General features: G+C 47.5%; 1 protein-coding gene across 1 annotated transcript in view; it reads right to left on the bottom strand.

The window, feature by feature from the left end:
- Positions 1–239: 239 nt before the first annotated feature.
- The window catches only part of LOC122384347 (anoctamin-7-like), a 44,483-nt gene continuing 16,923 nt past the window's right edge, over positions 240–27,799 (bottom strand). Inside the window, exons 9-24 of the mRNA XM_043371679.1 lie at positions 21,551–21,787; positions 20,077–20,184; positions 19,524–19,688; positions 16,372–16,508; positions 14,152–14,320; positions 13,557–13,725; positions 13,257–13,370; positions 12,965–13,099; positions 11,358–11,578; positions 7,362–7,557; positions 6,551–6,717; positions 5,041–5,266; positions 4,504–4,709; positions 4,148–4,290; positions 3,646–3,868; positions 240–2,726 (exon numbers count right to left, since the gene is read on the bottom strand). Coding sequence (XP_043227614.1) covers positions 2,625–2,726; positions 3,646–3,868; positions 4,148–4,290; positions 4,504–4,709; positions 5,041–5,266; positions 6,551–6,717; positions 7,362–7,557; positions 11,358–11,578; positions 12,965–13,099; positions 13,257–13,370; positions 13,557–13,725; positions 14,152–14,320; positions 16,372–16,508; positions 19,524–19,688; positions 20,077–20,184; positions 21,551–21,787 — 2,718 coding nt within the window. The 3' untranslated portion in view covers positions 240–2,624. The remainder of the gene's footprint in view (positions 2,727–3,645; positions 3,869–4,147; positions 4,291–4,503; positions 4,710–5,040; positions 5,267–6,550; positions 6,718–7,361; positions 7,558–11,357; positions 11,579–12,964; positions 13,100–13,256; positions 13,371–13,556; positions 13,726–14,151; positions 14,321–16,371; positions 16,509–19,523; positions 19,689–20,076; positions 20,185–21,550; positions 21,788–27,799) is intronic.

Genomic DNA, 27,799 nt, shown 5'->3' with positions numbered 1-27,799 from the left:
GTTTGCTGTTGGCCAGATGTAAATTAATCATGATGTTGGCATCGCATCACTGTATTCATTGAATCTGACCTCCGCAATGTAGCAATTTTCCTTGTGAATTGTCTTTAAACTGGCGGGCATATGTTTTAGTAGGTACTTACGACTTGTCTAGAGAGCGTAAAACAACGAGGTGGCAGCAGCGGGCTTCGATCAGATTACAATGCAAAATATTGTTTCAACGGTGTTGATCACACAATTGCTCAAACACATTTTGTGGAAAAATATATTATAGTGCCTTTCACCAAACTATCACATCTACCCTTTAAACTAAAATGATTACACACGAGAATGGGGTCAAAGACGAGCATTATACCTGCCTATGCCAATTACAAACTACATGAGTTCATCAACTCATCGATGGACTCTATTCAGTTGTTGGAGTGAGAGTGAGAATCGGATGAGCATTGCAATTCGAAAATATTTACGCAAAGATGGATAGATGTCTTGCTCAGATTAGCATCACGCGCTAGTGCACACTGCTAGGTGCTAATTAATCGCCATCAGCAGACATTGTATCTACAAACGGCGCCACATGAAAGTCCCTGCTAAGTAGGTATTTAGCAGCAGCAGATAAATATCCCTAAATATGTATTCAATGCATTATATAGAGACAGGATGTGTTTAAAGGGATATGTACCAGTCTTTCTTCCGCTTTGCCCTTATGCGCCACTTGGATCAATAAATCGACCTTCCGTATTTTAGCTTGGCACGAACATCATTGCACAATACTGAAATCAGTAATCTGCATACCTATGTTTCTCCCATTTCGAAATCAGCTGAAAACATCTATTCTTGTTTGCCTATGAAGTAAATACCCTTTCAAGTAGAGACGATTATTAGAAAAAGAAATAAAATAAAATGTCAATGGTAGGTATGGACGTTATGCAATAGAAATTTAAGAGTGGAATATACCTGTAGTGCTTTTATTATTTATAGACTGAGCTAAGCTAATACATTCAGGAACCTGCACTCAGCACTGTCCAATAATAATTATCTCCTCGTTACAATTATCTCCTCTCTATTTTTCTTTATAAATGCGTTGGAATCACGTTAAAAACGGGGAAAATGGGAAAAACTGATGTTGACAGCAAAGCCTTGCAGTGTGAAGAAGTAATCCTTCACGTCGTCAATGGACAAAACAAAGCTTTTGTCATACCGAGTCGCGCACTATTGTTTACAAAGAAGAGATTCACTGTCATGGAACTTGGCCGATTGTGCTAAGCTAATAGCAAAACATATCTTACGCTAAGCAAACTGCTCTCGCCTGGCGTTTCAGTTCGAGCGTTTTTGACTAATTTGACTAGGAATATCAGTCGGATTATGATTCGTTGTAGATACTAGGTACCCATTACTACACATACTGTAAGGCAACGTAACAAACTCAAGTTGTCTAAGCTTGAATTAAATGAATCTGCGCTTCAAATGACTGTGAAACGAATATTAACCGCTTTGTATAACAATGAATTGTACACATTCTGTGTTAACAAAAGTGTAGCTGCATTCATATTCATGTCATTTATGTTCACAACAACGCTATCTTCAGATCTACCTAAGTCGGACGATATTGGACGGCAAAAACACTGCTGATGAGGCTACCATTGAATCAAACGTACCGAATTATCGCACAAGTACGACATATACAGCACTGTTGATATCATAAATCCTTTGATTAAGTGATATTCGGATGTTGTACCAAGACGATCAGCAATTCCTTGAAAACCTGATACAGCAATAAGCATAAGGTTAGGCTGCTATCATTGTCTTGCGGGTTTTCTTTCTAGTGTAGGCACGATTTACATTCCATAAATATTTAGATAACGATCAATAAAAGCAAACAAAAATGCCAACAGCTGAGCGGATGTTACCAAATTCCGAACTAATACCTATCATCATTAAATCTCATTCAGGACTAAAAACAAACCAACACAAAATAGTTAAAGCACTTAAACACAGCACTCCGATGACGCTAGCCACACAGTATCCCTGATTTTAACAGAATGTCGAAGCATGATACACCTCATCTCCAACTGAAAATCGTAGTTCATGGAATGTATCGATAAAAATAAATCGGTGGCAAAGAGTCACACTGTCCTCAACCACTGCAATCTCCGGAATATCCGGGTAACGAAGCCAGTCTTTCTGGCACAATACACAACAATACCTCTCGATACGACACAAGTGGCGCTGGCGGAAGCAGCCTAGCCGGAACAATGGCCCAATGATATCGCTTCACCAGTGCCATCTGCAAACGATCCTGGCGGGCACACACGCACTACAGGTCCAACACAGTTCAGCAATATTGCGGCCTCTCAGCCAGCCGTCCGAGCGGCGCAAGGCAGCGAGGTGCTCCTGACCCGGGCGGAAGGGTCGGCGGGGCCGCCACGGCATAAAACGCCGCCGGGCAGGGTCGCGACCGGCTGAACGGGCGACGGCAGGGGCGCACCCAGGCCCGGCGGCAGGGGCGCGCCCAGGCCCGGCGGCAGGGGCGCGCCCAGGCCCGGCGGCAGGGGGCGCCCGGCCGGCCCGGCCCAGGGTCAGACGAGCGTTTCGCGATGTCAGGAGGGCGGCTGCCCGTTGTCCATTCGTCATAACGCGGTGCGCACGCCGGTCTCCGCCTGGCCGGGCAGGTAGACGAGGGTGTCGGCCGGCGGCTCTGTCAGCTCGTCCTTCTCTTCGTCTCCGCCGCCCTGCGAAACAGGCGTCCGGTGATGGGACGGAAAACGCTGACAGGCGTCCAGTGAGGGAACGGGAAACGCTGACAGGTCGTAAGGCCCTGGGCTCAGCGCACAGTAAAAGAGGGCCAGTCCGCCAAGCAGAATCTTTACAGGAACATGGCTGAAGTGAACTAGAACCGCTACATTTGATCATTTCCTAGATATCGATATTGGTATGAATGACGCGGCATTGTTTCGCAGCCATTAATAATGCACAACATGTCATCATTCCTTATTCATTCACCACACGTCCACCATAATATGGGCTCCGACCGCTTCCATTTCCTGGACATGGAAGGTGCTATAATTTCCTATTTCATAACGTTGGTGGTGCAGTCGCCATCGCTACCGCCACCACCTCACTCTATTTCAGCCAAAAAGACCTGATATACAAGATCTCTATGATATTGGCTACCTGCCGGGGCCCATCCACAATGGTTCGGACAGCACACGGGGATTCCTGGCAGGAGCGCCATCACCTCAGGAATGTCGCGGCCACTCGGGTGCCAACAACACCCCGGCATTCTTAGTGCCGGCCGATATTGATTTGTCCTCTAACGCTCCCGACCTTACGACTATTATTGTGCAAACATGAGCCTCTGTCACTAATGGAGGTCGTTGACGCGACTTCCGACCTTTTTTTCTATCATCCTCATTCTCTTTTCTCTTGTGCTCTCCTTCCCCTCTCCTTCTTACTTTTTCTCTTTCCAACTATCAGTCTCTCTCTCTCTCTCTCTCTCTCTCTCTCTCTCTCTCTCTCTCTCTCTCTCTCTCTCTCTCTCTCTCTCTCTCTCTCTCCCTCTCTCTCTCTCTCTCTATCTATCTATCTCTCTCCTTCCTCTCCTTCTCCTCCTCCTTCTCCCCTCCCTCCCTCCCTCCCTCCCTTGCTCACCGTTCCTATAGCACTCGCGTCCGCCAGCGCCTGTTTGGCCAGGTAGCGCTCCCGCTTGATCTTCATGTTGAGGCTCTCGGGAACGTCCGGTACCACCAAGTCGATCATCTTGCAGATGAAGAAGACGACGTGCTCGAAGAGGATGACGAAGCCGAGACGCACGGCCAGCAGCCGCCAGTAGAAGGTGGTGAACTTGCCGTTCTCGTCTCGGAAGCCTCGGTACCTGTCGATGGTTGGTCAATCAGCTCGTTGACTAGCCGATAGGAGTCTAACATATACGGCATCTCGGTAAAAGAGAACAAGGGATATGTGTGTAGAGGCTTGGTAATTAGTACGTAGCATTATAGCAGATAAGCATGACTACTGACTTTCTAGGACACTTCTGCATGATCACATCATTTCATTCAAAACCATGCACTTTAATTTAACTCCCATAAGTTACATAGTTAGAACGCCATCTCCTACCAACGTAGCTGAAAATGCGATGCCGTTTAGTATTTACCTGCAGTCGCCCTTGACGTCGGGGTCCGAGCTGTTGGGTGCGTACGCCATGGTGAAGTTGACGTAGCCCTCCAGGTGCCAGTGCATCTCGTACTGATACAGCATCTTGGGCAGGAACTCGGACGTGAAGGCAATCAAGAAGGCCTGCAATGCCAGACATGTTGCAACGACATCACCAGACAGGAATCAACGTCAACAAATGATAAAAATGACTCTAATCTAATGCACTTTATGGAAGAGATCGCTCTGCAATCTCTGCTCTGCAATTCAGAATATCCCATGATCTAGCATAAAATGAAAATTTTGGAACGTAAAAAGAATATATTTGCCCCCACACAGATCGGTCGGCTATCTCACATTGCTGATGACGGCGAGGTGGGCCAGCGTCTCGAGGATGGTGAACCAGATGCCGATGTTGGCGCACCGCTCGGGGACCGGCCGGCGCGTCTCGCAGAGGAACTTTTGCGCGTCCAGCCGGATCTCCACCCAGTTGTTGAGCAGCGCGAACAGCGGCGCCAGCGGGAACGCCGCCACGAAAATGGTGATGAAGCCGAACTGAAGCACTGTGTGTGGAAGTGGGTGACGAAGCGTTTTGATTTGACGACATGCGCATTTTGCAGAGCTGGAGGAAAACACTTTAATAAGATCGTAATTGCAAGACATGATTTTAATGCGATTACTGTACGGCACATGCAATAATTTACGCAAAATAGGTATGTCCATATGCCACCTCCAGAACAATTATCGGTAGGTACTCTGTTGTTTCTGATTTCAAGGCATGCCGTCTACATCAAAAGCAAAAAAGTGTTTCTCTGTACTAAACTACGAAGTTCAGGGCTTCAACTACCCAAAGCCGAAAAGTCATACACTCTCTCAAAGCCTAAAGTAGCGTACCCATTTCCAGGTACTCCTGGAAGAGGCCCTCGGAGTCGATGAGCTGGTAGTCCTCCTCCCAGCGGGTCTTGCTGCACGCGCCGCTCATGCCCTTGACGCCGCGGTTCTGCCAGAAGGCCTTCAGCTTGGGCAGGATGATCTCCTGGGCGTTGTTGACCATCTGTTTGCCGATCATGATGACCGCCAACTGCTGTGCCAACTCCACCAGGCAGCCGCCTGCGGCGCACTGGGGAGCCGCGCCTCATGGTCAGCTCACGAGCGATGGCTGCTCTGATTGCCATTTGAAATCCATTTGAGTTGAGGGTGGGACTTTTAATACGAGTGACTTAACCTTCTTAAGAGTTGCTATAAGACATTCTTTGTTACCCTCCTTGCGCAAAATTTATTTTCTACAGCACGTTGTGCTCGATTCCTCAGACTAATGATCTGCTACGTTACCTGACATGCATCCTGGACTTCCAGCACGCAATGTCCTTGTCCAAGTAAATGGATAAGTGGCATACGACGCTAAACGGGCAATTATGCACGCTGCACACTAAACGTTGCCTATGCGTATAAACGCAGCAAACGGGTGACTGATGTATTGCTTTATGAGTTAACTTTTGCCGTTAACCTTGTTTAGTGTTCACTCAAAAGCTACTATTGGTTTCCCCGTTAGATAAGCACGCAGGACGTCCCTTGTGGCACGTGCGTCTCAAGATATATGTAAGTTATAACCGACGGCCTGATGTAGTAGGCAGAGTGGCAGGAGTGTGATGGGAGGGAGAGTGGAAGAGCAGGACGTCTGCTGCCGCGCGCGACGGCCGTTCCTCATCCCGCTATCTCATTAGGGCAGGGGCGTGATCGAATTAGCCTGCGAGTCGGCTCTGCGGCCAGAGCCGCGGTCGGTCCCAAGGTCCGCGGTCGGTAAGAAACACGACCGCCGCCGAGCCGGAACCCCGGCCCCCGAACGGCGCTCTGCACCGAATTCCGGACTGGCAGAAGCGCTAACAAGGTCTTCAAAATGGTGCTAAATTTGGTAATAAGCGGCTCTTTGATCGCCGTGTCAGGCTTCTTGCTCCGTTATTTGTGGCAAAAGCGACGTTCATAGAAGCTGCGTAAAAACGCCATCAGAGGACGGATTCGATACGATTATCAGCGAACACTGCGCAGAAGGCCTTGTTACGGATGTTTCTTTTTACATTATTAAATAAATAATAGTAACATTTTTCAACTTAATCGTGCAAGGTGTTTGCCTAACGTAATATGATTTGTGCAAGCGTTGCGGCACAGCATACATTCAGGCGTTTTCCATAATTCCGATCCACCACAACATTATGAGCAGGCACGCGTCTTTCCTGGAGAGAGTAGCATCATACGATCTTTAAAATTATGACGATGCTGGGTCCAAGAACGACCAAAACTGTCTATTTTCACATTAAGGCCCGTATATCGTATCGACTAAAGTTCAAATGAAAAGTCGGATAAATTCCGACTGACAGAGACGGAACAGATAATTTTTCTCACTCACGTCTTCGTTTCGCAGCCCGAGGATATGGTTGTAGTGGCCCGGGTAGCCCACGAAGCGACCCTTGAAAAAGGCGATGTAGAAGATGGATGAATAAAAGTTGATGAATTGGAAGACAAACACTTTGAATGTCAGGTTATCCTCGAACTCGCTCTGGGTCCGGTGCATCTCTGGAAAGCGAAGCGGGGTTGTTAGCTGGAAGGCCAATACCTAAAGCAAGGACATGTTAGTGGCGTTTGAGGGGATCTAAGCTCTGAAAGCACCAGTTGATATACAAATAGCACGGGCGTTATCGTTCATCAATTAACCCATGTAACCAGGCATTGGGCATTGCTAAGCACGTCGGGCCACGACGACGCCACACGATTAATGTTACTCTATGCGAACTTCTATGCGAACGGTCGCGTTATACCACAGTGTTTACATGGCGTTAGTTTTTAAAGGCAGTTGAGGAAGGTTAAGTACCTCCAAAAATAAATTTCGAACTACTCCATTGTTATCATACAATGCCGAAAGGCATTCCATTTAATTTTAACGTACACAGAAAACTAAAATCAAATCAATTTTCAATAATCTAAAATATATTTCCTATTATTGATAATGATTCCATCCGGGAACTAGCGCGGAAAATGATCAGCGACTCAGCCGTTCCAAAAATCGCTGACAGAGCTCCGCATTCGGCGGCAGATCCTTCGACAAAGCGTCGCGTCCGACAAAGCCCCTCTCTACCGCTCGCCCGCCGTTGTGCCGCGCCCACGCGCCCCGGTCAGCACCCGATGACGTCATCACCAGTCCCCCCGCTGACGTCACGCACCCCAGACGGTGAGCCGGTAGGCGAGCTTCTCGTACACGCGGCCCATGCACATGATGAGGATCAAGTTGACGATGGCGCCCGATAGCGAGCTGATGGCCTGCGCCTGCGAGCGGAACGTCGGGTTCTGGAAGAGCGGGATCGAGACCAGCACCCGGTAGATGATGACGGCCACGATGAAGATGATTACCAGTGACATCTGCCGGGAAAAAGACGACATTTAGCGTGTCAGCAGTGGAGATAGACGGGCTGATGATTGATGAGGTGGAACTTGGTTTGAATTATTAACCCTCGCCCTGGCAGGGCATTTTTCATAACACGGCCTGGCAGGGGGGGGGGGGGTCGATGCGACCCCCCCCCCCTCGCGATTGGCTCCTATGGCACCTAGAAACACCAAATTTGGTAGGTAGGTGGGCCCCCCGGAGTTCTCGCCCCTGTGCAAATTTGGTTGCTCTAGGTCAATATTTAGGGGGGTTTTGGGGGGTATAAATGTAAAAATTTCGCTAAAAACAGGTCAAAAGTTTTTCGCCTATAACTTTTGATCTAATTAAGATAGAGCAAAAAGAAAAGCACCAGTGAACTCAGCACGTCAAGGCGCGTCGAATGATATACTTTTTAGCTTGCTTAAGTGTACTTAAAGTTTTTCTTAAATTTTAAGTAAACTTAAATTAATAAATCAAGTTCAAATTAACCAAATTGCATCATATCGCATATCCTTTGATTCGGCTGATCACCAGGAACACAATGATACCATTTTTTAAGCTTTAGCGTCATTATGTGCCAAGTTATTGGCAAAAACGTCATTTGACCTCAGTTGACCTCATTTGACCTGACCCATGGATAAGTACACCAAACAAAGAAGCACCAAGTGTCCTGCTGTTAAGTACCGTGGTTTCAAAGCACAAAAGTGATAAAACGAAGCGGATATCTCCAGTATTTTCCGAATTTAGTATTTTCCCATAGGCTTAACATTACGACGTAATGACCTCTAACTGACCTCAGGTCAGTGACCTCAAAAAACCCGGAATATATGTTATACAACTCGGTGAACTTAGCACATCCTGAAAGTTTGAAGGAAATCAGTCGAAAACTGTGAGTTGGACAGGTGCATAAAGATAATTGAAGTTTGACCATGACCTTGTACCGGTTTTTCTGACCTGGTGACCTGACCCAAGGTCACCTGGACCTGAAATTTTCAGGTCATATGTAAAAAGGTTGCCCCATAGGCTGTGCCAAATTTGGCGGCGCTGCGCGCCGCCGTTTTTACGCTATCTTCGAAAAACCTTAGGGGGGGGGTCGCATCGACCCCCCCCCCTGCCAGGGCGAGGGTTAATGTGTCGGCTTTGTTCCTGATTTGTCTGTGCGAAACTCGGGGGATTGAGTTGTGCAATTTTTGACTGACCAAGTTAGCAGGTCTGTCAGTGGAGACAACTTTTGGGTTGTCCAAGCGGCGAGAAGTCGTTGTGAACTTTGAAAAGGTGGCGGCGCTCATCAAAATTTCGGTCAAGTTGTTCACTATTCTGGGTCCCAGAGGAGCAGCGATCGATTGCGGTCGACCGGCGGGCCCGGTCAAGTGGCCACCGCTCCGGGGGACAGCCAGGCGGACTGCACCGGTCGGCGGCACGTCTCAACCGCCAGTTCAACTGAATCAGGGCAATGCAACATCGCATCAAATGTGATTTAAAAATCGATATAACGAGCATCAACAAAAGCTCCATAACATTTGTCATGCATCTTCACACGGTCCGGGTATAAGTATTTATGTATGTACCTAACCTAAATGTTTGGGAAAAAAATCATTTTCATCCAAATAAGCAATCAACAAAGCGTACTCGTATTATACCTTCCTTGTTTTTATATGTGATCTTCGTCATATTAAATTTGATTTACCACATATACGAGTATTCCAAATTGAAACGACTCAGGAGTCGGGCGCAAAACCCTGCTTAAAGGGACCCTCCCACCTTCAAAAAAGTTAATGAATTGGCATGAAAGTGATGTCGCTCGGTTCAGAAAGAGCAAAAACGAATATCTACCAAATTTCATCGAAAAATATTCACTGGTTTTCAAGATATTAGACTTATACTTTTGTTTACTTTTTGGGATCTCCGCTGTTCCTAGCGACTTTATTTGAAAGTGCGGCATTTGCTGCGCGCAAAGCAGCATATACCACCGCGTGCTACAAAACGTTTTAGTCAAACATTTAAAAATCGTTAGATATCTGCGATGACGTCACACATTCAGAGGGGTATTCCTATGCATTAGCCCCTCTGAATCAAAATGCTGCAATTTTGAAATTCAATATTTCCGATTTAAGGCATTTCTCGATGTTGTGAGTGCCGAAACCGGTAATTGTGAGCCAGGGACCCCATTTTGGCTATCTCAACTCAAATCTAATGTTAAGGTGGGAGGGTCCATTTAAAGCGTGATGCGAGAATCGGCTCCATGCAGAATGCACTCCAATCGATGTGTGCTAGACAGGACAGTGGTACAACAAGCAGCACAGTTATGTCTGAGGCCTGTTTCACTAACAAATAAAGTGTGTAATTACAAAGAAAAAACTTGAGTTTAAAAGAAATAATTACCAACATTTGAAATTTGGATTTCACGAAACCTTCGGGCATGAATTTTGAGTTTAAAATTTGCAAACTTTTTTACAAGAAAAAGTTTGCTAGAAAACACGGGAATCGCAAACTTTCTGTTTCACGAAGACCAAAAACTTGAAAGAAAACATCGTAATTACAAACCTGAAATTCCAGTGGTCCTGACGTTCGGAATTTTGATACTTTTTGTGCAATGATGCAAAGCAATCAATTATTTAAAACAAATATGATATTCTGAGTCATTATATGCTCTTTTTCACTTAGCACATTCCCTACGAACCAGCTACGAGCAATAAATAAATATCGTCATGTTTTGTCATTCGCGCGCCATAATTGCATTCAACAGTCTTCTGCTGTCAAATGTTTTTTACGTGCTATTTTCATTCAATAATAAGATATTGTGAACTATCATTTATACCACTCAGAAACAGCATCATTATTTTTAATTTATTCCTGTAATTTCTGACATGAAAACTAGACATAGTTTGATAAAAAGAAGCAATATCTGTAACATGGTAAAGTTCTTGATTAAAAACAATTTTATTGTTTACAAGTTTATTTACCAACTCTTTTTATCGGAGGTGCCGCTGGTGATGAAGTTTAGTGAAACCCGATTTTACATAGTTTGCAAAAATACTTATGAATTGTAAAGTTCAAACACTTGTAATAGCAAGTTTTTAGTGAAACAGGCCTCAGATGGTCTGAATTCTTTATGCGGCCGCTTTAGTCTGCAGCGGCCGAAGCGAAGACATAGCGTTCGAAGTCGCACGCGATGCAGGTGTAAAAATAGTGTTAGATCAATAAGACCGTGACGCTTTAATAACTATACAGCATAGAACTGTTGCCGAGTGCAGACTTTTCAAAGCTGTAACACGTTTGAGATTACTTTTGTGAAAATTTAACACACAATTCAACGAATCGGCTGGGCTGAAATTGCACGGTAAATTACTGTCCCTGAAACACAGAGCCACGTACCCATACATTTCGGTATCTTCTCGTCACCATAGCACTCTCAAATAAACCACAATTGAAAGTTTCCTATGAGTCAACACTATCAGGGAGGATAGCAATTCTATCATCCCCCGGTCTGAGACAAAACAGGTAATATGAGCTTTTGGCATAGTTTGTGGTCCATCAAAAAATTATGTAACAAGTGTATATGCGAATGTGTGCATTTGTGCGAGCCTTCCCGAGCATTGACCATTGGTCATTGAGTAAAAATGTGTGGTTTTAAATATTTCGTTCGCCTGATTTACTTTTCTCATTCATGACGAGATTACCGAGCCACGTCTTCTCACTATACAATGAACATCTACGTTTGTATTATGCGTGGTTCTGCATTTAAGATTGGCGCCTACGCTGCCGGCCTACCCCCTTCGCGGCGGCAGGCTCTCACCATGAGCACGATGATGCCGGCGCCGGCAGCGATCCGCTTCAACCTCACGCCATGGGGGAAGGTGGGCTCGCGCTGGCCCGTGATGGGGTTCTTGCCGTAGGCGGGTGCGCGCGCGGCGAAGTCGGGCCGCGGCCGCTCCTCCTCCTCCTGGTAGTCCATGCAGTCCCAGTGGTGGGAGAGCGTGGCACACTTGCGCTTCCAGTACTCGAGGAACGTCACCGCTGCAGGTCACGGGGAAACGGCTAGATCAGAGATTGAACAGCTGGGGCTGAATGGTCGCTGCTTCATGTAAGAAACGGGATGGGTGAGAGGGAAGGACTCAGGGTCTTCTTTTCAGCTGCAGCCATTGATAGTTGATACCACCAGCCAGTTTGATCTGCAACGAAAAGATCATTCTGGACATGGTCCTCCCCTTTCTGATAAAAGAGCCCGGTGCCGAGCTACACAACTATGCTAGGTACGTTAGCTATGTCTGAGAACAATCAAACGGAACACAAGATGATCATCAGAGAATGGTTATACTATGTAGGTAAAGGAAAAGAAGACTTTACACACGGCCAGATAATGGTTAAAAGAACGGAAAATAGGTAGTACGCGAGACAGCTGACCGGAGGCCTAGGCATTTAAAAAGTTTCGCTGATTTATAACAAGGTCATTTAAAGTAAAACTACTTAAATATTGCTTCCAAACTCCCTTTCGACACGAATGGTGTGAACAATGTCTTCAAGGTTAGCAAATATCTTCGGCAAATATAAATGGCAATATTTTCGAGGCCGGCAGACAGACGAACTTCTGGCCAATCTAGCGTCATTGATGGTCGACCTTTGGAGCCTGATGCAACTTGTACATCATGCGGAAGCTTGATAAAGAATGCACTGAAAGCTGGACGGACGCTATTACATTATTTTTTTATTGGATATCGCAAAGGGATGTGAATGAGAGAAAACCCGGTGAAGCAGCAACTCGCGAGCTAAAGGGATCATTCACTGCATGATGCATCATGATACAACATCACTCTCCCTCTCCCTCCCCCACCTCTCTCTCTCCCTCTCTCTCTCTCTCTCTCTCTCTCTCTCTCTCTCTCTCTCTCTCTCTCTCTCTCTCTCTCTCTCTCTCTCTCTCTCTCTCTCTCTCCACGGCCAGTGTCCCGCTGTGCCAGTTCCGCGAGCGCTATGGACAAGTGGCGACTGCCGGGGGTGGTCTGTGACCCACAGGTGTCGTCGCCCAGCTGTGGTCGGCCGTTATCTGCTCCGGAGAAACAGAGCCACCTGTGCGACACACCTGCGACCGAGGCGCACCGACCACACCACCATACCGTCCGGGGCGGTCCGTATAGGCCATGTCACAGTGGGCATTGTTTATATAGAGCTGCCGCTGTCAGGTGAATCAGCGATGTCGCTATCGAAGATCGGAAATCAAGATTGATATTTAAAACTGGTTAGTGGTTAGGTTATTAAAACTGGTAGAGTTTCAGGTGAAGCCAAGCAAAGCTGAAGCGATTATGGGATAAATGATGGCTGTGGGAAGGCTAGGTGACGTCTGTCGCTGGCTGAGTAAAGTGTAGGTAGTAACTAGTAAGCGAAGTTATAGTCCAGCGATGCACTCACCCCAGAACGAGACGAACACGCTGTAGAACACAGTTCCTGGGTGGTCGAACAGGTAGGCAATCTTGGCGTAGGCGCAGATGGTGTCCAAGTACCAGTAGTTGCAGTAATCACACAGCGGACACATCTTGAACTGGCCTGCACAGAGGCCGAGTGGAATTGTCATAAATAATTACCGCAACCAGCCAGCAGGTCAAAAGAATAACTGGTTTAAACGTTTAGGTATTTATCGATATAAAAACATACTGAAACTACACATGACAAAAGCATGAAAGTCTGTCAAAACAAGACTCACCTGGGTTATCACATATTTCGTTCGCCACATCGTTTCGATTTATGGTGATGACACCGTACATAAACACCAGTAACCCTATCACAGCGGCAGGCAGCAGCCAGCCAGTGTAAAAACCTGCCGCAGACGGATACAATGTCAGTTCAAAACGTAATCGTCAAAACGCCACAGCTGCACAAATGTATATATTATATAATGCGTTGTACTCGAGAAAACTGTCACTAAAGTAAAAGAAAAATAACAGAAAAGAAAACTAACAGATGAGAGCCAGCGCTGAAATATCATCAATCATTGCTTAGGTACCTAGCCAGGCGAAGTAGATGCCGATCTTCTCGCCAAAGTACTCTCGGATATGGTCGAGCGGCTGGTACTTGTACCACCGCGAGTACCGCCCCCAGTACTCGTGCAGTATTTGACGGGCGTTCAGGCGGCTGTGGTCGAGGTCCGGGTCCTTAGGGACCTTGAAGTCGCCCTGAAATCACGCCAGTACTGACGAGTGTGAGGGGCAGAAGATGGACAGATTTGCTGTTTTGGTGATGAAAGATAAAGGCATTTTGAGGAAATTAGGATTAATTCCAAAGTGCTATTATTGTTTTTTTTTCTTTGGTGAAATAAAACATGATTTTGAAGACAGGCAGCATTTAAATTACAAACGATTAGATGATAACACTTAGAAATGTAACAGACTTGCTGCTCTGGTTTATTTCGATAAGCCGTAAAACAGGACTCATCCATCCCCCCCCCCCATCTTATCCACTGACAGCCTCCACCGTCCGAAGAAATATCAACCCACATACACCCGCGCCGGGACAGCTTCTTTCGCAGCCACCTCACGCCTCCCGTGACAATCAGTCGGGATCGATGGATGGTGCCGATCGGCCGCGGACAGATGGCTTACGTCATGCAGCGGAAAGGCGGCGTTGTAGGTGCCCTCGTCCACCAGACGCTCGATGCCCACTTCGCCCTGCTTCCGTTTGCCGAACACGGACGTGGCCAGGATCTCGTACACGATTCGGATCCGCTGACCGGTCGAAAAGTAGTTGTCCTGGTCCTCGCTGCCCAGAAACCTAACGGAGAACAATGCATGTAATGATGTGAAACAATGAGATTATTATGAGACTCTTCACTTTAAAGGGACTATCCCACCTTCTAAAATGTTGTTAAAACCAGTTAAATTGTGCCCGACGTTATAGATTGGATGACCAGGAACACGGTTCTGGCATTTATTTTTCATTAAACATCATAGGCTTCCCATATTCCAAACACAAACTTTCAAATATGTGACGTCACAGCCCAAAATTACCTCCTTCCCCAGGCCACATTACTGTCATAAAGCTGATTCTTTTTACTCTGTAGGCACCACAACAAAGTTCAGACCAAGTTTTAAGCGATTTTTCAACGAACAAACCCATTTAAATCAGAATGACTAAACGAGGTGACGTCACGCTATCGGTCGCTACATGTTGAAGATAAGGCCTTGTACAGTCCACAGCAGAAGTAATGTGGGGTTTCAGTCATGGGTATGTTCTGCTTCTGAAGCTTAGGAACGATTAGCCAGACTACAATGAAACTTTGAATGTAGCTTATAGGTATCGTCACCCTTGCAGCTGCAACTTAAGCTATTGACATCTTCTTTTCGATCACTCCGCATTAAACAATCGCCAGTCAAAGCCAACCGTTGAGATTGGTAAAACCCTACATTACTTTAGCGGTGGGCTGTACAAGGCCCATTTTCAAATGAAGGGAACGAATTTCTTCAACACCAAGAGGCCGCGGGGGTTGCAACCTAGATAGATAGTGGTTTCTGAACCTCGCCGCAAACTTGGCTATCTCAACTCAAACCCCATGTTAAAGGTGGGATAGTCCCTTTAAACATTTCTTGCAACCAGATACACGGATAAACTAAAGTGACATCAGAATATTCCAGTAACTAGGTTTATATGATATAGCAGGTCTCAGAATACGCTAGGCCTATGTCCACAGCATTTATAATGGTTATTTTCTGATAAAATATTGTCTTGATATGACAGGCTGCTACGTGTGTGCGTTTTTGTTCCTATGCTGAATGATTGTTACATCACCCGTCTCTTCTCGCGCTTCGACCACTTATTTCTATTTCACGTCCATAAGGTATTTTGCTTTTAAATACAAGAATGCAAATAAAATTTAACTTTACCCGCCAACAACAGGTGAAAAGGGTAGAAAATTTAATCCTTCTTAGTTTCATCAATAATGAAAATAAAGGCAATAATAATAACTAAAAAGTTCCATTTTGAGCGGGTTTGGCCAGTGCGCCTGTCGCCTGTGACCCTCTTCAAGGTAGAGGCTGTCCATCAGCAGTGTATCCGGGTGAGGGGATGGGGTCCATCGGAACTATGGTGCAGCGGGGAGCGGACGGAGGCCACCGCCGTTCTGTGGCCGCGGGCGCTGCCACCGCGCCCGTCTGGCCTTTGTGTGACGGTCACCGGCAGCCGGTCACGGCGGATGGCCTCGGGGCATTTATCAGAGGCCGGCCGTATATGGAGGAAAGGGACCAGGGCCGGCTGGCGCCGCCAGATGCCGGTCCACGTCAATTACCAGAGACCGAGAGAGAGAGAGAGAGAGAGAGAGAGAGAGAGAGAGAGAGGGAGAGAGAGAGAGAGAGAGAGAGGGAGAGGGGAGAGAGAGAGAGAGAGAGAGAGAGAGAGAGAGGAGAGGGAGAGAGAGAGAGAGAGAGAGAGAGAGAGAGAGAGAGAGAGAGAGAGAGAGAGAGAGAGAGAGAGAGAGAGAGAGAGAGAGAGAGAGAGAGAGAGAGAGAGAGAGAGAGAGAGAGAGAGAGAGAGAGAACTGGTGGGAGGTAGAAAATCGGTCATGGAGAAAGACAAGAAACGAGAGAAAGTCATGGAACGGTAAAAGGGAAACAAATAGTCACCAACTGTCATAGACCAAATAGCGCAAGGGAACTGTGGCAACCGTTTGTGCAAGGCCAGACTGCGTCAATAACGGGAATATAATACGGCAGCAAAAGGTCACAGTGGTAACAGTTCTTTATGGAGCTCTGCGCTGACAATGCCCTGGCGGGCCCATTACTGAAACAGACGAGTGTTGGCTCAGCAACTCTGCAAGGTTTCCGACTCACTTGTCTAGCTTGGCTTTCTTGAAGGGGCAGGTGAAATACTCGACCGGCTTGTTGGGGACGTCTTGCTGCATGACGTTGGGGATGTGCAGCTTCTTGAGCACCCACTCGGACCAGTTGTGCGGCATGTTCGGTCTGACCTGCGCGCGGCGACAACGGCGGAGAGTTAGACACTCATGCAGAGATTGGGTGAATTCAGTGCCGGCTGCTGGCGGCGCGACACCGCTGATAGCAGCATTAGCAGGGCAACGCTGCGCTGATCACCAACTGAACAGACCACTTTCAGCGGGGACTTTGGAAGGCACTCTGAGGCGACTACTAATGTGGCGCTGCATTGGCTGAAATGACTCGCTGATACCACCTTTTCGTCGACACTGGTTATTGATCTGGGCCGCCTGATTGCCGCCAGGCACGTTATCGGAACTCCCGCAGGCACGGACAGAGAGCAACACGAGCGCTGATACTGACACGCACACGCACACACATACCTCTACAGTGAGTATACACTATGCGCACGCATACAAACACTCATCAACACACATACATACACACATCAACACACAAACACACAGGCCTACAATACTATGGTCAATATAAATGCTAGCCTATGAATTTACATATGACCGTCGAGTCACACATGCATAAACAGTAAACAGGTAAAGAAAGAAAGAAAAAAATATAGACAATTCCACGCCAATGGACCGGTTTAGACAATGAATTAACGGAACGTTTAGTTTTCATTATAATTTTTTAGATAAGTTATGGCTCATTGCGATCACTTTCGCGTTGCAGATTCAAGCGTCGCATGTCGCTTGTTTTAATATAAAGAACGAGGGTTAAATACTGTACTACTGTTATCTGTGAGACTGCAAATAAAATCTCTTTCGTGATATATGTATTATGTATCCTTATCCATCCGATAAGCCAAATGGTTCCTTCGGGGTACCATAAACATCACATTAAACAAGCATATAACTCTACAAAAAATATCAAATTGAATAGCGTACTTGGTGTGCAGAGCTATTACATAAATTCCATAATATACAAGACTTTGCAAGTTGTCCGTTTTGCGACACGACCTGCCGAGATTCAAGCAAATCATATCAGCTATCATGACCTTTAAATTGGTTTACCTACATCTTCTTTGGTTAGTATTAAGTTAAAATAACTTATTAATCCTTTAAATCCTGTCAACAATAACGTAAAATGTAGCAAATCGACAAATGTAACGTAGATAAATGTCAATGTTGCTCTGTTGAAGAGAAGTATGGTTAGGAAAACTTTAAACGTTCTGAGGGTGTTTTATCATGCGTTAAACTGAACGTGCAGGGTGTTGGTTGTAGGGCAATATCAAAAATGCAAAAATACTTTGTTTCCAAATAGATATCATTTCAAAAAATTATTGGTTTCAATAGTACTCCTTTGAGAAGGAGCTAGAATGGTATGCTAGAATATTAAAATGAAACCCATTCTCATTGCTAAAAACCTTGGATTTGGTGATGCTACTTCGATTAAAAACTTCGATTTGAAGAAATAGCCACGCTGGAGAATGGAAAACACTTTGAACTTGGAGAAAAGCATGCACAGCGCCTGCCGCGAACTTGGCAAACGTATCAAAAATCACCTTCGAAACTTTTTATCCGACATACATACATCCGTACGGTGTGCCAGTATACACTATATACTGTGCTTCACTCGGAGGGCAGGTAACAATCGGGTTACAACCGAGCGGATGGAGAGGGCGGGCTATACACAGACCCTGCACTGGTGCTAGTCGACGCAGCCGCGTGCGAGTTGCTGCCGGAGAGCGCGTGCCGCTAGGTAAGGACGGCCGGGCCCGGCCGGGAGCTACTCACATCAGTACCCGTCCGGGCGTCCTTTTTCTGACACAGGCGCAAGAGGCACAGACAGAGAAAAGCCAGCTACGGTGATCGGGACCGAGACGCCAGAGGCCGGCGCGCGGCACAGCGCCGCGGCGCGTACAGAAGCATGGTGATGGTGGTGGTCGATAGGTATAGTTGCTACGTGAAGTTCAGCGCAGCTCGGCATCACCAAGTGAAGAAGAACAGAAGCACTTGAAAGAATAGCAATAAAAATAAAATGGAAGACAAAATGTTTCGATGCTGTGCTTCTGGTTCTCAGTTCACTTCGTGATGCTTTGCTGGCTGGGGTTTGAATCAGTGAGGTGAAGTAAGCTTGGTTCAGTTGTGTGGCGTGGAAGGGAGTTAAAGTGACATCAGTGCTGTTCAGGGGCTAATCTACAACACTCGGCACTTATCTTTGTGTGAACATCAACAGCTGTTCTTGGGTAACAAGGGGAAAAGATAACTAAAAGAAATGATAGATTTGTCGATTCCTTTGATTTGCGAACCACAAATGAGCACTGTTTTGACTGGCATAAATTCAATTATAACCCATGAGAAACCACTACACCGCATTTGAACCTCAACATGGATAGAAAATCAAACGCTCTTAGAACCACAGTAATTACCATGGGCTTAGTTTGCCCTCAAACTGGCCACTAGCTAATTTCACAGCCTGAAGGCGTGCCGATAGCTCGTCTCTCGGCCGGCCGCGGCCGTCCGCCGCCGTCAGACCACTGAAGTATAGACTGTCCCGCAATGCACCCGTGCTGAGCGGTACAGCATACTCCCTACTCGGGCTGATTGGTGATATCCTCGCACGGAAGCTTTCCTATCGTCGACGCTTTATATATCATCACATGATGTGGAGAGCCAAGAGGCCTCCTCAATCATGAAGCTCTATAAGCAGGGCCCGTTTATCTTCTTATAGGCTTTTTATCTGGCCTGATGGAGAAAAAGAGCAGATTATGGTCTTACTAGTCCACTTCATGTGCCCGTAAAAGCTTTGGGGTGTGCCGCGGTGTATTTAACATATAACCCGTATTCTGGGTCATTTTTTATGCCATTTTTGTTGTAAATCGAGCATCGGCACAGTATTTGACTTCCGATTCCGTTCAAAGGCAGCACAGCACAACGTGAACGGCATTTCAGATGGGATTTGGCTCGAACACCAGCGATTCCTTATCGGAGTGTTTGTTAGCCGAGTGGGGACGCTCTCGCTAAGCTCGCGCTCTATATCTCTCCTAACCAGGCTATTTGTAGACCGGGTCTGCCGCGATATTGGCCACTCACTATGCGGGCGATGAACAGTTCCATTTTGGGGCTCATCTGGGTGGCGCTCATCTGAAGCTGGTCTTCCACGTTCATTCTGGTGACGGAGTCAAGGAAGCCATCCAGGTACTGAGGCCCGATCGACTTTCTCGGCGTGATTCGCTCCCGGACCATGTGGAAGAGTGGCTTCCAGGAAAGAGGACAGGATAACAGAGGTCAGAGGACAGAGTAGGGGGATGAGGGGAGTTGGTCTGGGCAGATGTATCGTACGTTTTCCTGAGGAGAAGGGTCAGAGAGATAGGTACGGGCTCTTGTCATCTCCTAGGGTGTTGGGGAACAAATGGTTTGTGAAATCATGAACGACGATGTCATTAACTGTCGACGAGGGACGCTTTATTCGCGGGCTGGTGAACTATTCTGGGAACTAATTACCTCCGGCGGCACTCTCTGGATTTGTGGGGGTGATGGGACCGAGCTGTAAACCGAACTGCACCCGTCGAACGACGGGCCATTATGTCAAAACACTGCCCGCTGGCGATGTGGTGCCCGGGAGCCGACAGACGCAGAGACTCACCTGAAGAGGTGCCCGCATCTTCAGCTCCTCTGCCCAGGTGCAGAGCACGTCCCACGGCGCGTGCAGCTTGATAAAATAAATGGTTTTCTTCGGACCGGGAACGATTTCCTGTAGCAAAATGTCATCACCCTCCGTTGTTATTTAGTCCAATTCTGAATAAAATCTGTTCTTCTTTTATTTTGATGCTCACCAAAACGATTCATTCAAAGTATTGCAATTATTTAACCCTCGCATGTGTGCGGCGTTTGCCAGCTTCTAATGTGTAGGGGGGGGGGGGGTCGGTTGGACCCCCCCTTGCCGTTTGGCCCCTGATCGAGCTAGAGCTTCGCGGAAAAAACGAGCGTGTTGCCCGTGTCGAGAGGAAGCCGATGATACCCAATTTTAAGGTCCTAGGTCATTGGTTGACCTTCCAGGTCAGGTCAATGACCCAAAGTCGGGAAAATCGGGACCTGTTAGAAAGTCGTAAAGTGTGGCTGCTAAGGGGTTTTTCGGGGTGCTGATCACGAATATCGTGTTAGTTTTGATCACAGATGATGTCTTGAAGCATTTAGACCAGGTCGGGTCAGGTCAGGTCAGGTCAACCAGTAGGCGTCGTGACGGGTATTCGTAGTACGTGTCAACCGCCTCTGACAGCTTCGTAACATGTTACGAAGTCACCAAAACTACTTCGTAAATGTTCAAATGGTTGCTAAATTCGAATTCAGCTCCAAAAACTAGCCTAGAAACATGTAAAACTCGAAAAAGTGACCCGAGGTCACCTGAGGTCACCAAAGGTCAATGACCTGACCTGACCTTCAGGTGACCTTGACACACACGGGAGTAACATCAAATCACATGTTTGAACGTTTGAAACCACGAAAAGCTTGCAAACACGCGGCTAGTGCGAGCCGACATACGCGAAATCGCGATTCCAGCCAAACATGGTCTCGGAAAAGAGGTCACAGGTCAAAGGTCATTTGGGTCAGGGTCATGAAATTTTCAGGGTAGGTGTAAAATTGATCAATGCGAGGGTACTGAAAGTTTCGTCGCGATCGGCCGCTTTTTACGCGAGTTATTCGCGAAAAACCATGGGGGGGTCCATCCGACCCCCCCCCCCTACACATGCGAGGGTTAACACGCTCTGGAAACGTAAAAGGTGAAAGTATCCAACATATAACGATATACATACATAATTATACGGCGTGAAAAGGATTGCTGGCAAGATTCATGAAACATGTCTACTGATTTAACATAAATGACAAGATCCTCGATCAAAAACAATTGAGCTTGAAAGTGTAGTGGTTAGCTGACTTTATTTGCATACAACAATGCCCATTGCCCTATGATATACTTAAAATAATAATGATATTACGCGCGTCTTTCAACAGCATACTGAAAACGTCGTACATAACCAGCAGCCACAATTTCTCATAAGATCATAACGCAATAACGTGGACTCATACGGCTTCCTCAGCCGCCTGAACGGGCTTCTCACCTCCTCCATCTGAAGGCCGGCCTTGCGAAGGTTGGCCCTGAACCGGCCGCGCCATGCCTCCTGTTTGAGGAAGCGTTTCTCGGCCAGCCTGCCGCGCACCTTCCCCTGGATGGTGGTGTCCTCGTACACCAGGATGTAGTCGATCCGACGCTTACCGTCCCGGAAGAAGCAGCTGTCGATCTCAGCCGGCAGCTGCGCGTCCTTCCGTCGCTCGATGTGGTACTCATTGTTTTGGTTCTGAGGAATGAGGGGAGTTTGGTCATTGCCTGTGCTATAGAAGCGCAGGCAGGGCAGGAAATAGAAAACCTGTTTGTTACAGAACCTGTTTGAAATAGAAAAATTGAAAACTTAAAAGATATTTGCTCTATTCTGATGTCACTTTTTGTGCTACCGCCGACTTTTGGTTATTTCCAACAACAGGCATTGCGGTGTGTTTTGGACAAACAAAGCTAAAATATAGACCACTGAAATTTTTGCAAGAAAAATATAAAATCGTAAACTTAACACGGTCTTGTGATAACCGACTTCGGGAAGCCTGGCATCTCCGAGTCAGGCTTGCCGTCCAGTGTTGGCAGTGACGGCTCTATTTCGCACAGCTCAGTCCTCAGTCGACGGTAAGAATAAATCTAGAGAGTGAGTTAACATTGGAGGCCGGTCAGCCATCATGATAACGATGATGGAGATGCAGTGGTCGTGGTGTTTTAAACTTCGCAACAACCACAAGCTTAGTGTCACTTGTCAACAGCTGGTCTCTCGATGCTTCACTACGATTACTTTGGAGCAGTGGGTGTTTGCTTGGTTTTTGTTTGTTTGCCTGCTTCGTAGGTATTGTGGTTTCGTGTGTAGCTGTATAGAGCCCTCGATGTTATCCATGCAGGTTTTCCACAGTCAGCGCAAGAACTGAAGTGCACAATTCCATTTATCGGTAACCCTAAGCATCAAACTTCGTAGGCGAGACGGAGGAGACTGCCTTCGGAAAAGGTAATCAAAGAAGCCATCCGTTTTCCAATGGGCTCGCGCATTCATGAAATGTGTCAGCGGCCTGCCTCGCCCAACGGCACTCGCAGCTCCGTTCAGATCAGCCGCGTGATGCCGCGTGATGCCTGCTGCGTGATACCTGCCGCGAAATTGGTTCCACCCCGACTGGCACGCCCATCGTTCGCAAATAAAAAACAACGAAATGTGTTCCAACGCATCGACAAGCAGAACGAGGAAACAATTTACTTCAGCTCAGTCTAGATTGTGATATAGCTAAGCCGCGCTGTAAAACAAACGATTGCAATTTGCAATGGAGGAAAATACAACAATATGAAAAATAAGGAAAGTTTTGTTTACTTTTTTATTATTTTAGGTAGCATTTCAATAGTCAATTTACAAAATTTCTGACACAGGAAACATGCGTTTGACTGACATTTAAATGTTTATTTCCATCTCACCCTATCCAGTCGAGTGTTTCCCTATCCCTGGCTCTACGGGCTCCTAACGCGGCAGCACCGGTGCACTGTTTTCCACGGCCGCCCGCACTGATCACGGCAGTGTAACGGCGGGATACCGCCACCCCACTTTCTCTAATGCGTCCTGACGGCTGGACGCCACCGATATGCAGCTCACGCAGCCACGGCAGCGTGCAAAACAACAGCTCCGTCTATAGGTAGGTCCATACAAGAGGTCACACCTGACAGGGCTGGTGCTCCTGAATGAGCTAAGACTACTGAAAAAAATCAGCTAATAAAAAACGCATTTCGTGGAATCATTTATTGCCTGTGCCAATGAGGTCAATGAAAGATACGGTCTGACCTAAATTCATCCGTTTTTTTTCATCCAAACTAACTCGTTAATGGCACACCTTGACAATGATGAAACCATTTTCTTAGAACAATTTCTCTTCATTTTGTATGGTGATTCTCTGCTAAGGAGTTCTTTGAAATAGATCTTTTATGCGATATCCCATGCCGGCACGTATATACTTAAAACGTAACTAAAAACTTCCCTGTCTCTTTGTTGTCAGCATGAGGCAGCAGGCTGCGTGCGAGCGAACAGTGCTTTACAAGATAAAACAAAAAGTATGAAAAATAAGCCTCTTGAACTCTTCACAAAGTTCAGCTCCATTTTTCCTTCCCTAACTTGCTGAAGCGCTCCACCGGGAGTTCTTAGACTGGAAAATGCCTGCATCAGCATTTCAACGAGTGTCTCGGCTGCGTGCTGGCGTCTAAGAGGCACTGCATCAGCCGAGTGGCCCCCGCCCACTGAGACGCGACCATAAACCGTGCCTGATGTCCGCGGCGGGGGTCGGTCTCCCACGCGCCGCTCATATACCGGCACTGTTCACTGGTCACTGCAGTCACTGACCAGTGGTCACTGGTCAGTGGTCACTGGTCAGTGGTCAGCGACCAGTGGTCACTGGTCACTGGCCACTGGCTACTGGCCACTGGTCACTGGTCACTGGTCACTGGTCACTGGTCACTGGTCACTGGTCAGTAGTCAGCGGCCAGTGGTCAGTATAGTCAGTACCAACTCAGTGGTCAGCGGTGGTAACTGAAGGTTACTGATGGTCACTAAGGGTTACCGATGGTCACTGTGGGCATTTACTGCCAAGTAAAGTCACTGGAGTTCACTGAGCGTCACATAAGATGACCGTGGACTATTTATAGTGACGGATGATAGCTGGCAGTGCCTGTCACAGATATGGCAACAAATGAAATAACTTTTCATTGCAATGGTTCCCTGGTGTTCGCTGCTGATGGACCAGCGTCTGGTGTACCAAGGACATCGGTCGGCACTGAAAATCACTGACGGCTTCTGGTGGTATTTGCCAGCCAGTGAGACGGCCGGTCAGTGCCACAGCTTTTGCACGTCAGTCAGCGACCATCATTGAAGACCCCTGTAGAGTATAGAATCCTCCGCTCACTTCAGGCTCTTCCGATTGCTGACACCCTGACGGGGCCGCCGGGACAGTCGCCTTCATTGGAGGGCCGACAGATGACTCCCAGAGGTGACCGAGCGGGGCATGGACCTCTGACTTGGAACGGGACGCTGAACGGCCGTACGATGTGTGAAACGGTCACCGGAAAAGGCCACTGACCGATTGATCTAGCATTGACCATCGCAAAGGACGCAAGACTGTCAAGTTATGTAGAAAGTGCGAGAAATCAGGCATTACATGCACGTGTGTGGAGGCCACAATCTACTGAAATGTCGCGATGCTTGATCGCTTCCGAGGTTTGGGGAGGTGATATGGAAAGCATATGCTGAACCTAGCAAATATAGGTATGTCATGCAATTTAGGAAGAGGGCATGTTAATGTTGAAGTACGCTGGCATACACAATGCACATTGCACAATTATTGCACATAGCTGCCCATCAACGTATCATGGGCGATCAAACATCAAGCCCACAACTTCAGACATCATGTCACGCAAATAAGCACTTATCATTAATTCCCTTGCGTGCAACTCGCGAATATGAACAAGAATAATAGGTCGCTCTAGTGTTCACTATTTTTTAGGCATAATCCCTCTCATGCACTGAATTAACATCATGCAATATTTACTTTATGCAATACTTTGCAGCGCGTATACCTACGTCGCAATAATTATCGCTTCACGCAGCATATTGTTCCAGTTTTGTATAATTTCCCATAACTTTTTACACAATGTGAGCCATTTTAGCATTTTAGCATCCTTTCGAATCCAGAAGCAGCTCAATGCGACGCACAGGATAAACACACAAACACAGTCCGAACAGCTTCCGGCTGTTATCTTTGCCAGACGTTGAGCTCCGTCCACCTTCCTAGTTCCTACAAGCTTCTCAGTTCCTTTTTTCACTGAAACCCATCCTAGTCCCACTGTCCCACCTCCGACCCACCCTATAGTCCCATCCTAGTCCAACGCCGCTACCCAGGTCCCTGTCCCGCCCTATAGTCGCACCCAGACTGGCCATTAGCCGCCCCCGACTTCATGCAGTACACAACGGCCGCCCACAGTCCAACCTTCCGACCAAAGGTCAGCAGAGATATGAGGGCGATTTGGTAGACGCTGACCGAGGACAGCTCGACTGAATGTGCTGGCATGCCGAGGAGAAATGGCGGTTCCACAACGGCGACTGAAAGTGAAGTGAAAATAGACCGTGGAAAATGGACGGTGGAATTCGGAGGCCTTGACACTGCTCGTTTAAAATGTTTTTTAATTAAACTGTTGTTCGTGCGGCGGGAGGACCTCCAGCTGTCAAAACACCTCAAATATTAGATATCTGATGTTAGAAGACGGTAGAACAAATATCGGTCGTGAGCAGCAGCCATCGAAAAGATACGCCAGATATTAGACACCATACGACATAAAAACCTTGGACACTAGAAAAACAGCAATGTGATAAGACGTATTTCAGACATCGGATGTTAGGTAAGCACAAATGCAGCATACAGCTGCGCCGTATGGCGCAAGAATCATGTAGGTAATCCAGTAGACAAGAAACATGTATTGACCTCCAAACGCCAGCAACCAGACCTCGGACTATCGGAACCTCCAACAACGCCTTAGCAATCAGACTTGGGCCTTGGAAATCAGCCCACACATCAATCTGTGCCAAACTCAGCTAAATTCAGACATGGACGCTAGACAGGATCCGTTCTTCTCATACATCTGGGATTGACATCAGCAGGAAATCTTAGCACGTATCTAACCATGAGGCGTCGTACTTCTCTACATCAGGTGTCAAGAGGCATACGTGGAATATCGCCCAGCCACCAACAAACAGGACACATCCTTCAGACATCTGACTCAGCCGTTGGACATGAGACAGAACCGGAGAAGCGGACATTCTTCCTCTGACATCAGACAGGATATCAGCCGTCGGACATGAGACAGAAGCATGAGAAATGGGAAATGAGACAGCCGACATGAGAGAGGCCTAAAGAAAAAAAACAAGACAGAGCATCCGCCGTCGGATGTTAGACAGGTCACCCGACGTCAGATATGATTCGGCTGGTGGACATCAGCGAGGATCTCAGCCGGCGGACAGCTGTCCTCTGCTATCAGAGAGGACCCATCTGTCGCAGATCTGACCGCTCTGTCGGCCAGCACGCACCGTTCGGCCGGCAGTGCGGCGCGCCGCGGCCGGCGTGGCGCGGTCGATAGGCGCAGAGCAGCGCCTACCCACCGACCGACCCGGTCCCGACTGGACAACAGGGGAGCTGGCGGGACCGGCGCGCCGCTGGCCCGGTGCCATCCCACCCCGGGAGACGCGCGCCGCGCCGTGCAGCCGCCTCGGAGAGCTCCAGCGGCCGGCACCGGACATCGGGACCGCCCGACTAAGGCGCACAGCCAAACCGTCCGTCATTCGAATAGGCGCGGGGCTCCGGGCGCTGAAATTATTCCCCGGAAAGATACTCAAGTAGTAGGAACTGGCGCCTCAGGGCAGAGCTGGATCCTGAGCCGGAGCTCGATACGGGTGGTGAGCCGGGAGAATCAGGAGAGCTCCCCGGTCAGTGAATGTGCAGTTGACCCTGACGGCGTTCTCCGATATTAGATTGACACAGCATCGTGGGACTGACATCCAGAACAGATCCCGGGCGGCTCTGCAAACACTCCGGGGCGCAGCGTCTTTAGCCCGGAGAGTGGGAGAGAGAGAGAGAGGAGAGAGAGAGAGAGAGAGAAAGAGAAAGAGAGAAAGAGAGAAAGAGAGAGAGAGAGAAAGAGAGAGGGAGAAAGAGATAGATGAAGAGGGAGAGAGAGACGGAGAGAGAGAGAGAGAGAGAGAGAGAGAGAGAGAGAGAGAGAGAGAGAGAGAGAGAGAGAGAGAGAGAGAGAGAGAGAGAGAGAGAGAGAGAGGAGAGGGCGCTACCAAAACAGCCGTCCGCGTGCGCGGCGACTAATCAGAGAAGGTTCCGTGCCGGCGTCGGCGGCTACTGCCTCTGACGACCGACTGATGGAAAAACAACGAGCTCTTTGTTATGCCTGATCGGCTGGCGGCAACAGAACCGTATGTCGAATGTCTCGATCTCGCGCCGAAAGGGCCAATCGGAAGTCGGGAAAAGGAATTGGTATCCCAGAATATCATTCATTCAAGTTAAGAAAACACGCAACTTAATATATTTGCTTTTACGATAGACGGACGTCTTTGAATTGGCATTGGCTTTCACAAAACTTTGGAGAAGCTTTGCTTTTAGTGTCGTGCATCATATCTCCTATATATTATCTTATGCGATTCACTGTCGGTCTAGAAGACAAATGCTGCAATCAATGGCGCCTGATC

Source organism: Amphibalanus amphitrite, unplaced genomic scaffold, assembly GCF_019059575.1.
Source record: "Amphibalanus amphitrite isolate SeventyFive unplaced genomic scaffold, NRLGWU_Aamphi_draft 000187F_arrow, whole genome shotgun sequence".
Classification (NCBI taxonomy): domain Eukaryota; kingdom Metazoa; phylum Arthropoda; class Thecostraca; order Balanomorpha; family Balanidae; genus Amphibalanus; species Amphibalanus amphitrite.
The sequence above is the reverse complement of the archived record's forward strand: the minus strand, read 5'-3'. Positions and strand labels throughout refer to the sequence as shown.